At 41.5% G+C, this 16141-nt stretch overlaps 1 protein-coding gene across 4 annotated transcripts in view; it reads right to left on the reverse strand.

Moving 5' to 3' along the window:
- The window catches only part of atg5 (ATG5 autophagy related 5 homolog (S. cerevisiae)), a 31862-nt gene that overhangs the window by 12813 nt on the left and 2908 nt on the right, over positions 1-16141 (reverse strand). For all 4 annotated transcript variants that reach the window (XM_020615542.1, XM_020615541.1, XM_020615540.1 and 1 more), the window contains exons 4-7: positions 14714-14792; positions 13873-14035; positions 12219-12313; positions 3576-3693 (exon numbers count right to left, since the gene is read on the reverse strand). In XM_020615542.1, coding sequence (XP_020471198.1) covers positions 3576-3693; positions 12219-12313; positions 13873-14035; positions 14714-14792 — 455 coding nt within the window. The remainder of the gene's footprint in view (positions 1-3575; positions 3694-12218; positions 12314-13872; positions 14036-14713; positions 14793-16141) is intronic.

Genomic DNA, 16141 nt, shown 5'->3' on the forward strand with positions numbered 1-16141 from the left:
GATTGTGTAGCCTAGTGAACCAAACTGAGTGACCATTTTGAAGGCTCAGGACACCTTTGCAGGTGTTTTGAGTTGACTAGCTGAGTGGCATATCACCATATTCTAATTTATTGAGATAGTGAATTGGTGGGTTTTTGTTAAATGTGGGCCAAAATCATCACAATTAAAAGACCCAACAGCTTAAACTACTTCAGTCTGTGTGTACTGAACTTATATAATACACGAGTTTCACTATTTGAGTTGAATTACTGAAATAAATGGACTTTTCCACGATATTCTAATTTATTGAGCTGCACCTGTATATTTAATCTACAAATATTGAAATTGGAAAACAAATAATTGTTACAATACATTTCCTCTTGCTTCTGTTGCTCAAAGCACAGTCAGCACTTTCGATGAAGTATTTATTCTGCTGGTGAGAGTGACAGGCGCTCTGCTTTTAACAAGTGTATTTCAGCAATATTTTGCACCTCACATTTTGCATGCAACAACATTTTGCTCGCCTCCACCAGTCAAATGTTACTACTAGCTGAAATCTGTGATCAAGATGTGCTTCAGATATATGTCAGCAACCTTGATACTCAGTAAAACTAACTTGACCTTTTAAACTCCTGTAATCTATCATTACACACATGCCATTTCTAATTTCACCAGCACTAAAAGCTAATTTCACTGATCTCAACACAACACTGTTATGAATTTTAATTGCATTAACATAAACATTACAGCTTTTCCAAACGCTCCACTGATGAACCACATGCCCAAGCATCTCCCTGAGCTCCACCCATATGCTGACAGCCTTTTTACAGTCAAGTTGTACAAAGAGAATTAGAAAGCCAAAGATCTCAGACGACCACACTTTAATCAACAGTAGGCCGAGTCATCGAGCAAGCTTTCGAACCATTCTGAATTCCCGTCTGCTGTGCATCTCACACGCCTGTGCACATGAACCATAACCCACTACCTGCTAAATCAAAACAGCCACCAAAACCTACACTTCCCCGTGCTGCCTCTGGCTCCTAACACTGCCTGCATAGGGAAGCGTGCCAGCAGTGAGTGGGCTCTACCACAAATGTGACTGAGGGGGAGCGTAGTATCATTGTGTGGATGTCTCGCTCTACAAGGAGGGAGAGGAGCTCAGGGTGGAGCTGGGGGTGGGGGTGGGGTAACTGAGGTGTTGGGGGATTTCCTCTGATTATTCACGGATAATAAACAATGCAAGGTTTTTTCATAACTGGGCTCACCTCCGATAAAACTTCAAAAAAAACCAAAACATTTTGCTAACGAGAATGATCAGTCAACACACATATGTCATGTGTGGGAAGCATCAGCCTGCAGGCTGTGATTTGCAGCAAACCTGAGCCAGATTTCTACCACAAGCTTGCCCAATAATACACCTGGGTTAAAAAACACACAAGACAGCTCCAGTACGTCAGCAATGACCACTGGTTACAGTAACAAGTTGTTTTTGGTTTGTTTCCGATAATGGAGGGGGTTAACATCTGCCTCTCGGCTCCACAGACTTTTTGGCCATTACTAGAGAAACAATTGGGAATCCCCTTCTTTTTCTTCTTAACTCAAGCCACCCCCATTGGTTTGCTGTGACTGGTTACTGGGTACAAGAGGGGTCAATACCAGTCCTCTCTCAGACATAACAGAGGGGAGAATGTTTGAAAAATCTTGTTATCTGATGGTTGAAAGATCAGAGCACCCCAGATTTTCCTCTTGTTATATGTTAGGATCCAAACAGAAAAGAAAAAGGTTCTCTGAACTCTTGAACAATAGTACCAGCAACCTGCTCCACCCACTGCCTGAACACACGTCCCGGACTCTCTAATGCAAACATGCCGCCATAATCCCTGGCTATCACCTGACTCATCTACCAGCCAAGGAAGAGGTGGAAACCAAACAAACAACAAGAGACAAAAGGGCCACTTTCACCTTGATCAGCCAGGCAGGTTGGCAGACTCCTCTGCGGGGAGGAGAGCAGAGAAAAGCAGAGATTTAATGTCAAAGACATGAAAGCTGTCTACAACAGACAGGGAAGATATAGGAGACTACACCTGAGACAAAGACAGAGGCTCAAAGAGGACAAAACAAGTCTTAGATCAGAAAAACTACAGAGACAGGAGAAGAGGAAGAGACAGTAAGAAGGCATCTCTGTCACCGTGCTACTCTCACGCATGTTTTAAGCAAACCTTAAAATTAGGCAAAAACTACAAAAGAATTTCTAAGCACTGGGTGGAAATGAATTAATGTCAGAAAAACCGAAGGATCCAACTAAGAAAGGGATTTTTTTTTTATTATTATCAAGACTTCTCATTTTATAAACTAAAAGTGTCTTATGGAGAAAAGGCATTGAAAAAAAGTTGATGTGTAACAGTCTGGCCCTCAACTCATTAAGTGACTGGACCTCCCGGAATTTGAGCTGAATACCCCAGATACAGGACATACTGTACAGTGTCACGTGTTGCATGGTAGTGGGACACCGCTAACGTTTACTGACTTACCCCGTGGAAGCAACGTGTCACTGCACAGTGCAAATATACAACCTCTGATAGCAGCATTTATAAGCATTGTGATATTATAACTTTAAATTCAGTTAAGAACTTTTGGACCTGGCCTTCTCAAAAACAAATCAATGATATGGAAGCGAGTGTGAGATGTAACCAGTCGCCCTCACCATGGTGACAAAATGAGAGAGTGTGTTAGACAGACAGGTAGGCAGACAGAAGGCTATTAATAGCTCCGCTGCACAGGTGACTCTCATGTGGGTCCTCCGTCCTAACACGCGGTTGTCTCTTTGTCTACTTCCTCTCTGCTACTCTGCAGACAGCGCATTTAGACTGCCGCATGCCGCTGGCCCACCCCCACCCCCCCCACACACAGCCACAACTGTAATTTGCCACGAGTGCACAGAGTGCCAAACCTACTGAAGAGATGTGTGTATATTAAAACACCTTTTGTAAAAATGAGGCCTCATTGTGGCTCTGGATTTGACCTGATTTTGTAAATGACCTCAGTTATCAGCTCTCTTCACCTCTTCCTCTTCAATCCTGACTTTACATCCCATCTGCAGCTTGCCCTCATGCTCTTATTCTCTTCATGCCTCCTCACACTCTATCTGCCCATCATCTCCTCTTCTCTTTCTCCTAGATTTGTTCACTTGTTCTGATAGCCGCCACTACTGTCGTTCATCTTATTATCTGGGAGGGTGGACCCCTGCCTCATGTGGCTGTGTAAATAAAACAGACCTGAGGGGACAGATGCTACTCTTCTTCTGTCACTTCTGGAAAACGACAGGGCCCATAAATGACAAGAAAACCAAAAAAGACAACAACAAAACAAACAAAAAAAAAGCATGGCTGCCACTGTACTTCCTACTACTAGCTGCTGGTGATGTTTGGCATGACTAAGAAATGTGTGTGAGTGATAATGTGCTACTGTAATTCTCAGTGCTGACGTTACCGTAATCGTCAATCACTGAAGCAGAGGAGCACGTGATTATGTTGTTCCCTATATATCAAGAGCGAAGACATGATACTGTCACTGTGTGTGTCTGTGTGTAGACTTACCCTCATTTGGTATTGCAGCTGGGTACATCTCTTTCAGCAGGTCACTAAGTGTGTGCGCGTTGCCTTCGGGTGAAACGGGGCGAAACTGTTTCTGGATAAATGGCCTGTCGCTCATGGTCTGTAAAAAATTAGAGCACGGCAAATTAACAAGCAGCAACACAAATATACAAAATAAGGCCTTTGCAAATGGCACAATGATGCTTTAGTGTTCAGATAAGAAGCTCAGGACAATATTATCACCATCTTCCAAAGCACACATCTGTTTCAAAGGGATTATTAATTCAAGCATTTTATGATCTCCCACCTCTACAGACACTGAAGTGTTTTAAGATTGACATCAATTCACGGAACTGCTGGAAAATACAGGGGGAATTTTTAAGTGACAAAGAGTTCACAGGGTCAAGAGAGGGAGAAGCACCGACACCCATTTGCATGCAAAATCTGTGAATGGACGGTGTGTTGGCGTGAGCTGGGAATGTGGTGCTTTGATGCTGCTCAGATATTTAGAAATCTGCAACTTTTCAGCAGATGTTACAAGTGACGCTGACATGTTTTCCTGATCAGAAACAGCCTGGAAATCATTAACTGCTGCTTTAGCATCCAGTTTACTTGGAAGAAAGGTCAGCTGCTACAATAAAAGTGCCTCGGCTCACATACAAGGTCTCAGATGGACAAAAATCACAATATTAAACCTGACATTCACTATGGCTTCCTGAAAAAGAAAGGCTCTCTTCTATTTCATCGCTCCACAGAGAGGTTGAAGTCACGGTGATGTTCAAGAGTTTTACTCAAGGACACCTCTGCAAAGTGGATGTGCTGTTTTGCCCAGTTTAACTGCAAAAGAAACCATACTTTATTGGTTTTGCGGAAAAGACAACTACGTCTACAGTCTTGCTGGGAACATGCAACGCAGAGATTAATCATATCCACATTTTATTATCATCCTTCTTGGGGAAAAAAAGTGTTTCATCTTCCCTCTCCTACACTGTGTCTGATTCTTCTACAGTCAGAGCCAAACAGTTGCAACAACGTGACCCTGGCCTGTGATTTCCGCACTGTTAGCTATTTATCATGTAGAGGTTTCTTGCTGACTACTATTCAAATCACTCTGGGTAAGAGCTTCCACTAAATGCCTCAAATGTAAACTCAGTAAGTCAGGATGGGACAGCTAAACAAATGACATATGCAGCAAATATCCTCATGACTTTTCAGTGGTAATTGACTTTGTGGCTACAACATTCCAGGAGTGAGAGATGCGGGAAGAGCAGTGGGAAATTACCAGCAGACACCAGACAAACATCTGTAGTAGTAAACTCTGGTCCCCTGGTAATGAACTTTGACTCAAGAGTGAGAGGACAGAGGGTGTCACAGGCTGTAGACACTGGAATGCCCTGTAAGGCAAATCTGAGATTTTGGGCCATAGATATAGAAATAAAATGGACACACTTTGATCATTAATAACTATTTTAAAGGTCAAGTTAAATACACATACTTCCTTTTCCTGTACTACTAAAGAATAATTAGAATGAAAATGTAACTGGTTTTATGAGATACCATTACTGATATTCCCGCAACTGCAGAATTTTCTGTTGGGCACACCTACCCCCATAATCCACTGGAACCAAACAGACAATATCATCAAATACTGCCAATATAACACCAGCTGAACCAAATGAAACTGTTACCAGACAGCAGAGCGGCACCCAGCAGAAAGTTTGTGAATGCAACCTGCATGAACAGAAAATGATCCTGCTCGTACTCCGACCATGGATTGTAAAGTGAGGCGTTCTGAAATTCAAGTGACACTGAATCTTTTTCATGTATCATAAATGCTTAACACCTTCTATACATCAATTCCATTCCTTCTGAAGGAATCATTACACAGTGTGTAAAGTAATATCCACCAAACTGCTTATCTGTTTGACACACTTTATGTAGTTCTATAACCTCCTGTAAATCCTGAATCTGATTCAGGTGTGTCAGCAACATACCTGTGGTTTTTGTAGCCAGAGGTTCTAGTTAGCAAGTGACCCGTGTCCTCAGGCCAGGAGAGAAGGCGCTGAGTGTTGCCATCAAACAGCAGGCTTTCTATTTTCTGAGGACCTCAAATCAGTAGATCTCAGTTAAGTTCCATAATGACTCAAGAGCTTGCACATACTCATACCAGCTAACTGTACAATTTTCTTGTTTCTTTCACTAAAAATGTACCAATGGAATCAATTAAGAAGTAGTGTTTGACTGCGGTAAAAACTCAGATGCTTTAAATGTGACGTGGTCATGATGTGGGCAGTTAAGATCAATATCACAATATTAATAGCATATGGTACCACAATAATTAATCCAAACAAGTGAAAATGTAAGAAATATAACATTTGAGGATTTGCAGCTTTTCTTTGCCTGATATCATTATAAGCTCAAACCATTTGGGCTTTATTAGCTGTTGCTCAGACACACCCCTTAAACACTTTTTTATAGGTTATGAAATTAATAAAACAATTACTATCAAATTATTCAAGCATGAAAAAATTATTTGTTGTAGTTCTAACAAGATTATTTTTACAATACTGATGTACTGACATATAAACTAATCTAACTGATGTTCAACACAAAAACTCAGCTCACAGGTATGAAACAAAACACAACAAAGTTATTATTCTTAAATTACAGTTTTCTTTGAATCATTAATTTGACTAAGCGAGTTTTGTACATTTTGTAAATTATTAAATTATTTAATCACATCATTACAATTTGGTTCCAGTGAATTACAGGCCATCCCTGACTGTTAGAACCAGTATTAAGGCGCAGTGGGATTCAAACTCTCACAACAGTTAATACCTCGCTCTACCTCAGCAGCAACAGACAGTGGGAGAACCTGTGGGCTGGGATGGAAACGTGGAACAGGCAGATACCCAACCTGAGGTGTCAAACAGAGAGTCTGATACACAATAGAACCTAATCATGGAGCTGTGAAAAGGGAACCGCCGAGGACGGGGATCGAGTAGCCGAACTGTAACTACACACCACAGAGCCAGGCGTCAATCAGCAAGAGGAAGGTGGCAGCGGAGGTGTGAAGCTGGTGCTCAGGTTACACAGAAAGACTGAGTCACAGAGAGGAAGCGTGGCGTTTCGTGTGGGATGATCACAGGAGCCAGAGCAGGGAGAGTGCACTCCGTGACAGCTACTTCATTGCATTTTTAAATAGCCAGCCATAAATAATTGAGCCAGTCACCATACAAAGAAGGGGCTATTGATCCCTAGAGAGAGAGAAGCGTGATACTGCTCGGATGAAGACACTTTCTTTTCAGTTGGCGTGACACCTTAGCTGGCACGGTGGCACATGGCCACACGAAGAGAGTGAGGTGTCATTAAGCTTAAGGTGAAAAAAGATGGCTCGTGCTTGCTGAGTGAAAAGAGCAGCGGAACCCTAGACGTCACCTAATTGATGAAGGGGATCCAATCCACCTAATTGGCGAAAAAACAATGGGTGGACGGATGGGGGTGACAGCGCCGTCAATCAATAGGAGTTTCCGCAACAGGAGGGTGGGGAGGGGGCCTGGGGGTTCAGAGAAAGCACTGAACTCTGAGAACATCCATTCGTAAATTAAAACCCAAGCCTCATTTTTAGCAGTCTTCATTTTCTCAGAACTTGAAACACACACCTGTGGAGGTGAAACTCCATCAAGGTTCACTGAATTGAATTCTAAATTATTTATTCATGCAGTGTTGCATGCTAGCTTGACCTGGTGTGTTTCACCATCCAGGCATTTTAGCGCTGAACCAAATTTCTCAGCTCCACTGCGTTAGCACAAGGATTTGCATTCATCTGTTCTTCAAAATGTAACAAACGCAAGCATCACTAACTCTTTTGTTTTTCTGGCCTTCCTAAAACCAGAAGGCTTGGTTACACGGTGCTCGGCTCGCCGAGCATGCTTTGGCACAATCAGCTTCATGAGAAGGTTTTAAATGAACAATTGCAAAGCAGGTGAGTGAAACTGTGCAAGTGCAGTTTGCTTTCAGTGCCTTGCAGATATATCACAGTTTCTGATGTTTTCATTAATGTAGTTATTTAGCCATACTGATAACTTCGGTTTAATCTGCTTCCACCTCAACACTCAGTACAACTTTCTGCCATAAAACCTGACAGTGTATTCTGAATTTTTATTGTTGTGAATAGCGCAAACAATTCACCTCTGCTGTATATACTGTTGATAGAAGTTTCAATCTCAAAGATGTATATCTCAAAACTGACCAACTAACACCACGACTATCTGCATAACTTGACAACACTGAAGGTAAGGTAGAACATGGTTTTTATACAATTTGTGTAATTCAGACAGTAATTATCAAGGAAAATCTCCATCTGACTCTGAATGATGCTGTCCAGATCAGCCATGTCTGTCAACGCCACACCAAGAAAATCTAAACATTGTTAGCCTTGTAGCCGCTTGGCAGTAGTGCCTGATTACAAAACACTGTAACTGACAGTCACGGTTTTGCCAGAAAGCATTACTGTAAATGTGGCAACATTCCACCCCAGCACAACAGGCATATCACCTGTTGCCTTTGGCATGATTACGCACAACTGTTTCCAGCATTCCCATGTTTTGTAATTGTCTGCACAGTCACCACCTCCCCCTCGTCTCAGTCAGCCATCGCAAGATATCTGCAAGGCAATAAATCCACATTCTTTGAAGCAGGCGGCTTTGCCAACACCACAATACAGATGCGGGGGGAGGTGGACTGCCTGCTCTTGCATTGGCAGCTTGTGAGTAAGCACTGAGTCACACAGTGGGAACGGAGAGGTGTACCTGTAGAGCAACAATGTAAGCGCTTAATTTTCACTTTCCTTGCAGCGAGACTGTCGGCACCCTCTGGCTCTCTGAATCTCAGCGCGGCGTCACTGCTGGAACAGGGAGACACACCAGCAGCCAACCAAGTCCAACACCGATGCACACAAACGCACACAATAACACCGAGTGGAAGTGCAATTTCCTGACAAACCTTGCAACGAGGGTTGCATGAGCACATGCACTCTAGGAGCACATAAGCAAAGATGTATTGTAACTGTCAACAAAATATTCACAGAATTAAAAAAAGACTATCCACATATAAACTCTTAAGTTTAGCATTTTGTTTTGTTGTAAAAGTTAATCAAAGGACTTAAAAGTAACAATGGCCAAAAAAGGCTCATTGATACTTTTAATACTGGATATAAAAAAAATGAATTAATATCTAATAATAACTGCAAGATAAAAAAGGTGGTTCAACTATTTTTAACCTTCAGGACATAAGGCGCGCGCACACACACACACACACACACACACACACACACACACACACAAATGTGTCACCCATGCGCAAGCGGTGTCTTCGTCTCCATACGGAGTGCAGGCCAGACGGAAATGAGTCCTCTGTTATTTGGACTGAATGTTGTCATTAATTCTGTCTGCATCAAACACTGCACATGTTATTTACACTGAAGACCACAATCTGGCTTTGAAGGATTCTGAGCATGCGTGTGTGCGTACATCTGTGTGTTTGTGTGGGAAGGGGGGAATCTTTCCTCTGTGTAAGTCAGTCGCCCCCAGTGACTTCTGAGGGCCAAACAGCTTTGTTCTTCAGCGTTTCTGTGTCTATTTCCATCTCGACTTTCTTTTTCGTCAAGCTAAGTGTCTCTGCCGGGTTTTGTCGTATCTTGTTTGGTCTTGTCATAACAGCTACAGCAAAACAAAACACTGTGTTGTCTTGTTAGCAATAACAAAGGCTCTACAAAATTCTTAAACAATGTAAAACTCTTCATAGGGCTTGATTTCAGGTGTTGTGTTTGTTTTTCTTGATGGGAACTCTGATTAAGTGATGAATCCAGTGGTTTATCACAACCTTTGTTCTTGGTTTCAGCCATTCTTCTTATCACTAATATTAAGAATGTAATCACCAAGATACTCAGTGATGTCTCAAAAAGCAAATGTGAGACAATCAGACAGATGGCCAGGCCAAACCAAACAAAACAAAGCCCTGGACCAGACTGATTTCCTGGTCCAAACCTGACAACCCTGCTCGCCATGGCTGTGTGTACAAAGACGGATTATCACTGGCATTCTGCTCACTTTCAGTTTAGCTCACAATACAACGCTTTAATCTTTACTTAATCTACAGTCTTAACTGACTGAAACAATGTACTAAACTACAAAAGTAATACCCAAAATTAGAGTGATCCTTTCACTGATGCCAAAGTACAAAACGTTGAGTCATACAAGTCCACAAACATCATGAAGAGCTTTTGGACAGTGAAAGTAGGTTCAAAGTGCCATAGAAAACTGCTATTATGAGTTTTTTATTTTCAAGATCACCATAAACACAGTGAGTTCCTACTCTTGTCAAGATTTTGCAGGCCTCCTGTGGTTGTGAATATTTAGCAATTTGTAAGAAGAAAACCACATCACCTGCAAAACAACCTAGACTTTTCAGTGATGCTTTCTCTCTCTACTATGTTTAGAAATCATGCAGCAAGGCTGTAACACACTTCGATGAGCCAGTTGTCATGAAAAAACTCATAAATGATGGTGAAAACATTCGATTTGGTAATGAAAAATGCCCCAAACTAAAGCGGTCTGGGTTTCTTCTACCCACCAGCACCAACTTGGTTTTATGGTCTGAATGTGGGCAGTGACGGTCGAACTGCGTGTTTCAGCCTGGAACTTTAAAGGCTTGTGTTTTATTACTGAACACAAGAATGTTTTTGTTGAAGTGTAAAATGGTTACTTTATACGCCGAAAAGCATTTATGAGCTTTTTAAACGTCATGCAAAACATTCAGCGTTGACAGTGACTGGCAGCCGTCCCTCCACCCGTGCTGTTGCACAAACTGTAAACGCAGCCACATGAGAAGCCCTACGGTTCTCACTACAAATTTAACACACTCAAATATAAATCATCGCAGTGGGAAATCACCAGCAGCCACAGCAGATATGATGACGGAAAGATCTGCTTGGTAGGAAAGTTCACCGTATCAGCTAACCATTTCGCTGAAGTCCTGTTTTGTTCTTAACATGTAGAAATCTGTTTCATAACACAACACTCCTCACTGCCATTTAAAGCCAGATCTATTTTCTGCTCTGTTTGCAGTTACACTTTCTTACAATATTTTTCCTAGCATGACTTGACAGGCAAGTTTTAATTCCCTTACAGGACTTGGGGACAGTGTGGGGGCCTTTCTGCTGGCTGTGATTTGAGATCAAGGCTAAACACATGTACATTCAGCCACAAGACTCTAAGCAGGCTGTCAACATGTTTTTGTTGCATGGATCCAGATGTGTTCCAAATCTTTATTTACTTGGCTGGATTGGATAAAACCCTTCAACATCCAGTACGATTAAAAAGAATTTAAATGTTTAAATTATTCCTCCACGATGCCAAGGTCTATTTAAAAGGAAATTTCTTTAGTTATTCTGTGCAATTGCTGATCTGTTCCAAATGCTAGAAGTCAAACTGATTCTCCACATTTGCCCAGCCTTTCCTGATCTGCATAGAAAGCTCCAACACTTGCACCAAAGCGTGGCACCTTTCCCCCGCTGTCTGGCTCACATGCTAATGTTTTCCAGGCATAGATCAGCCGCTTATTCATCCTCTCTTTTTCCCCCTCAAAGGAAATTTTCACCTGAGTCAGGATAAAGCTGTAGAGGCTTGGTGGAAACGCCCAACCTGAGGCCACTTGTCTGCCTACGCTTACTGATCCCTGAGGATCAGTAAGTGTTGGCTCACCCAACTTCAGTAGAATTGCACACAATTAGAGGAGAGTCATAGTTGTATTAAATTCACGGAACAAATTAATAACATTCAAAAGCCATGCTGAAAAAACAGGATGCCAGACGTTTCTCAATGACATTGTTTTGTTCCTTGCCTATAAGATTCAGAGGCTGATTATTTGATCAGATTTCACGAGGACAATAGCAGCCGCACAACACTCAACACATGCAAATATACATAATGTTTTTCATGATCTTTCATTTAAACATTCAGTGAAAACTACAAGAATAGCACCAAACAGCACAAGTCTGACTGGAGAGTGAACTAGTTTAATACACAGACTACCTCAGAAAAAGAGGGGAACCTCAACCTCATCTCAGACACTTCTTCATGATGTTTGGAGGCAGTTATTATGTCAGGTATAAATGTACTGCAGGTTTTTTGATGGGGTGCCAACCCAGATAAAACAAGAGAATGTCACTGGTATTTGAGTGATCAGTATGTCAAGAGAAGGTCCCAGACTCTTCACTGGAACAACTTGGAAGGCAGACAGGTGAAGTGTGTCAGGGGGAGGAGGCAAAATGTTCCCAGTGTGGGTCTTAAGCTGATCAGAAACGACTGCATATTTAAGGAATCACTTTCATCACTTTTTATTTTCCAGCTGTGTATTTTGAATACAACAAGACTTGTGATAATGGCTGGTGGTTGGTAACCTGTAGAGTGAATAGCTTCTCGGAGCCGATGTGTGCTTTCAGGTGATGTCCCTGTTACACAGCCATCTGGCGCCATCTGCTGGGCTATGGTCAAACTACAGCTTTATTCTCAAGACTCCAGCGATGTCTACACGTGCATCTATAGTCAGTCTAAAAAATATGTTATAAAGGCAATTGTGTGATACCTGATATATCCTGAAGGGGATGTATCTGAATCCTCCCTCCTCAGTGGAATATTCCATCAGCTTCCTGTTTATGGCCCAGAACTGGTCAAACTTATCTGTGACAACACAGAGCAGCAATTGTAAAATATCCTGTTGATAAGTCAGTCTGACTTACATCACCTCATCATTCATCTCCAGCATGCACCAAGTCACTAATATAAATGCACAAAAATATGACTTCTGAGCCAGTTTTTGTTGAAGTCATATATTTTTTATGATTAAGGGAAAGTATTTAACAGTGTATAGATTATTTTTCTTTAAAAAAAAATCATTATAATCACAGTGTTTCTATGTTATTCTGAACTACAGTGGTGATTTCATCATTAAAAATGATTCCACCCTGCACTTGCAGGTTTCAAACCCCTACCTCCCCTCTCCTCTCGCTTTCACATGAACCTTACGAAAACATTCTGCTCTCTCTCCCGGAGGAAAGTTTGAACCATCTCTCTTTCTCTCTCTCTGTTTCTGGTCTCTTTTGGATGTGAAAGTTTTGCTTCAGATGAGGTTTCATCTCTCACTTTCATGTCTATTAAGTGAGGCCAACTCCTTGTTTTTGTTCACAAGTTCGTAAGTTTCTGTGTTTAAGAGTTTCAGGAAAAACAACATGAACCACACCCTGAACTTTCCAAAACTCTACAGTGCATCTTATTAATCTGTCTCCTAAATGAACATTTTAGCTTCTGATCTTGTATTAAGATTCAACATTTCTCTCTCCAACTTTCAGGGGACAGTTCAAGAGAGAGAAGCAGCTGAAATTCCAGTGGGTTAGAAAACAAGCACAGCACACAATTTGGTGATATGTACTAATGAGCTTGCTTTCTGACCAACTAGAGCAGAAATAATGTCAACAAATTGTCAAATATTTGGAGCTTCTCACATGTGAGGACCGGGCCCAGAAGGCAGCTACATCACCGGTGGTCAAAGTGTTTATGGCTGTCTTGTTTAACTAAACGTCCCGCAGTGATATTAGGAATCTAAAGAAGAGCACAAGTGCCACACAAACCCCAAACTCACACTAGGAATCCCTCCTATCTGCTCCAGCTCTTATTCCCACACCACAAGCTTCTAATTCACCAGCACCACCGCCCCCACTTCACCTACGCAAAGCACTGCAATCACAAGCAGCAGCCATTAGGAAATCAACCTGTCTGGCCAGATGGGTGGAAACGGAAAGGGAAGCTGGTGGGTGTTTGGTGGGAGAGCTTTTGGAAGTGGTGGCTTCAAAGACTGCTATCAGACTAAGAGATTTGTACGTGTGTGTGTGTGTGTGTGTGTGTGTGTGTTCAGAAACATCTGTGAACCTATCTGGATACATTCTTTGTGGCTGTGAAAACACCACTTCTACAAATGCTAACAATTATAAAAATGTGTGACAGAACATAATTCATGAATAAGTGCTTACAGTACATGCAAGCATGTATGAATGTCTGAATGTGTGTGTAGGTGTGTGAGCAGGGAGACAACATGTAGGCATCTGAGTGTTAATGAGTGAATGTATGACTGTATGATTGTGTGTCACTTCCCCAACAGGTGTTTGTGGTCTGTCTTTTTTGAAGTGTGTGCATGTGTCTGTTTGCCCTCCTCATTATTTAACAAGCTTGTTCACAGCTCTCACCGTTCTGCAGGCCCATCCACAGCTGTTTGTGGTCTTTCTTCTGCATGTCGTTGATGACTTGGCTCTTGTGCTTGAGGGCATCAGCCTCCTTGATGCTGGACATGAAGTGAGCCTCGATGACAGAGTTAGACGGGCAGTGGAGCAGGTCAAGATCTGGAAAGTTCTGACACATTCACAAGACAATCACTTTATTCAAAGCTATGCTGTAGTATTTTGGTCACTACGGGACAGAAGAACTCCACAATGCACATGACATTAAACATTTTTTTATTTAAACAGAGAAACATTATCATACATTGGGAATCATGCTCATGTCCACCTGACAACACAAATCACACTAATTCACTCTAATCACTCTGGCTCTGCTTTTGTCTCCACCAACCAGAAAAAATATGACTCTTTAACTGCTAAGATTTCCAATTTCTTTGCCAGCTGGTCTCTAACTTGATCTGTCTGTTATTCGGTGCTGAGCAGTCACTGTACAGTAGGTTTATTAGTGCCTGTGTGCTGAAAACAGGTGGCTGCTGCTGCCGCTGGAGACAGGGTTAATGAGAGGACTAAGACCAAACCAAAGAGCAAATGTACCATAAAACTATTCATTAAAAAAGGCTAAAATGTGCCATAGAGCTGCAGAATCTGTGGTCATTTTATGTCGCTTTCCTCCCAGTTTACATCACATGCATCATTTAGTCCACTGCTTATACTCAGAATATTCACAAGTGGTGCTTTACAATATTTTTTATGTAAAATCTACTCAGAATTGACTGATAATATAAAGTGAAATATATTATTATGGATATTACACATGCACACACACACACACACATATGATGGCTCTTACCTTAAAGTGCACAGTGATGGTCCATGGTAAGACAGTGTTGGAGGCATGGAGGTCAAACAGAACTCCAATTGGATAGTGCCTGGAACCAGAATATGCAAAAAGGAAATAGCGTTACAAGGCCAAATCCTGTTGTACAGATCATCATCATCATCATGTCAGAGATGGACTTCAGTTTCCAGTCTGTTCAGATTTCCATCAGCTGATCTTAATCCAAGCCAGGAAAGTAGTGTTACTCCCATCACTGGCTAGAAAATGTGACCAGCCGCATTACATGTTGTGGTGTTGACAACAGCTTATCACCTCCAAATCAAACATTGTGTATCCATCCATTATCTATACTGCTTATTCCTGAATAGGGCTGTGTGGGGGTCAGGGGGCTGGAGCCAATCCTAGTTGACATTGGGTAAGAGGTGGGGTCCACCCTGGGCAGGTCGCCAGTCTATCACAGGGCTACACTGTGTATCTGTTCTGGAAAAATGTTATCTTAAATATATTAACAATTGTAAAAAAGAAAACACTTTTAATCTAACAACGGTTTGTTTAGAATAAATAATTAGTCATTTTAACTGTAACTTAAAATGCGCTTCATAGTGACAGGATACAAGTGGTGTTCATTTTTCCAGTTTTCTGTAGATGCAGTGTGGGAACTTCAGGAAACAGTTTACATTTGACTCTAACGTTTCTATTTGTGACTTCCTGTGTTTAGAATAGGAGCAGGGTGAACTATCATGTTTCAGCCAGCAGGGATTAGATGCTCTTCTTTATCACAGCCTCAAATCAACTGGGTGTATTTTAAAGGTATTTTAACGGTCAATCATATGCACTACCCATGTTGCTCACTTAGTTCCAATTGCCAGGAGGGAAACAGGCCAAACTACAAAATACCAAAACAAAGACAAACTCTCATTGCAGATTATCAGATCCTAAAAAGATGTGTCTAAACATTTAGTTTGTCAGAACCTCATAAATTTTACAATACCTTATAAAAATAAAAAACACAGCAAGTACGTTCCGGGTTCAAGCTGACCCGGTGCCTTTCTGTGTGGTGTTTGCATATTTTCACTGTGCCTGCATGGGTTCTCTCTAGGTACTCCGGCTTCTTCCCACAGTCTTATCTTGTTTACTTGTCTACTCATTGCCTTACAGAAGAACATTGCACATACACAGAGAGCCACTGTACCACAATCAATTTCCTCATGTCCAACACAGCTGGCCGATGATTCTGATTATTTTGAAATGTAAATGTAGTAAAGCAAAACAGCAGAACATTACATTTGAGAGTTCAAAACTAGTAAACATTAATATTTTTACATTAAGACAAATAATTAAGTGAATAACAACATTGATCTCTGTAGATTTTAATGTGTTTTACAGGAATTACTGGGACAATGATATTACTATAAACTGGGCACTTCTTTGTCTGTGTTG

Source organism: Monopterus albus, unplaced genomic scaffold (genome assembly GCF_001952655.1).
Source record: "Monopterus albus unplaced genomic scaffold, M_albus_1.0 scaffold166.1, whole genome shotgun sequence".
Lineage (NCBI taxonomy): Eukaryota > Metazoa > Chordata > Actinopteri > Synbranchiformes > Synbranchidae > Monopterus > Monopterus albus.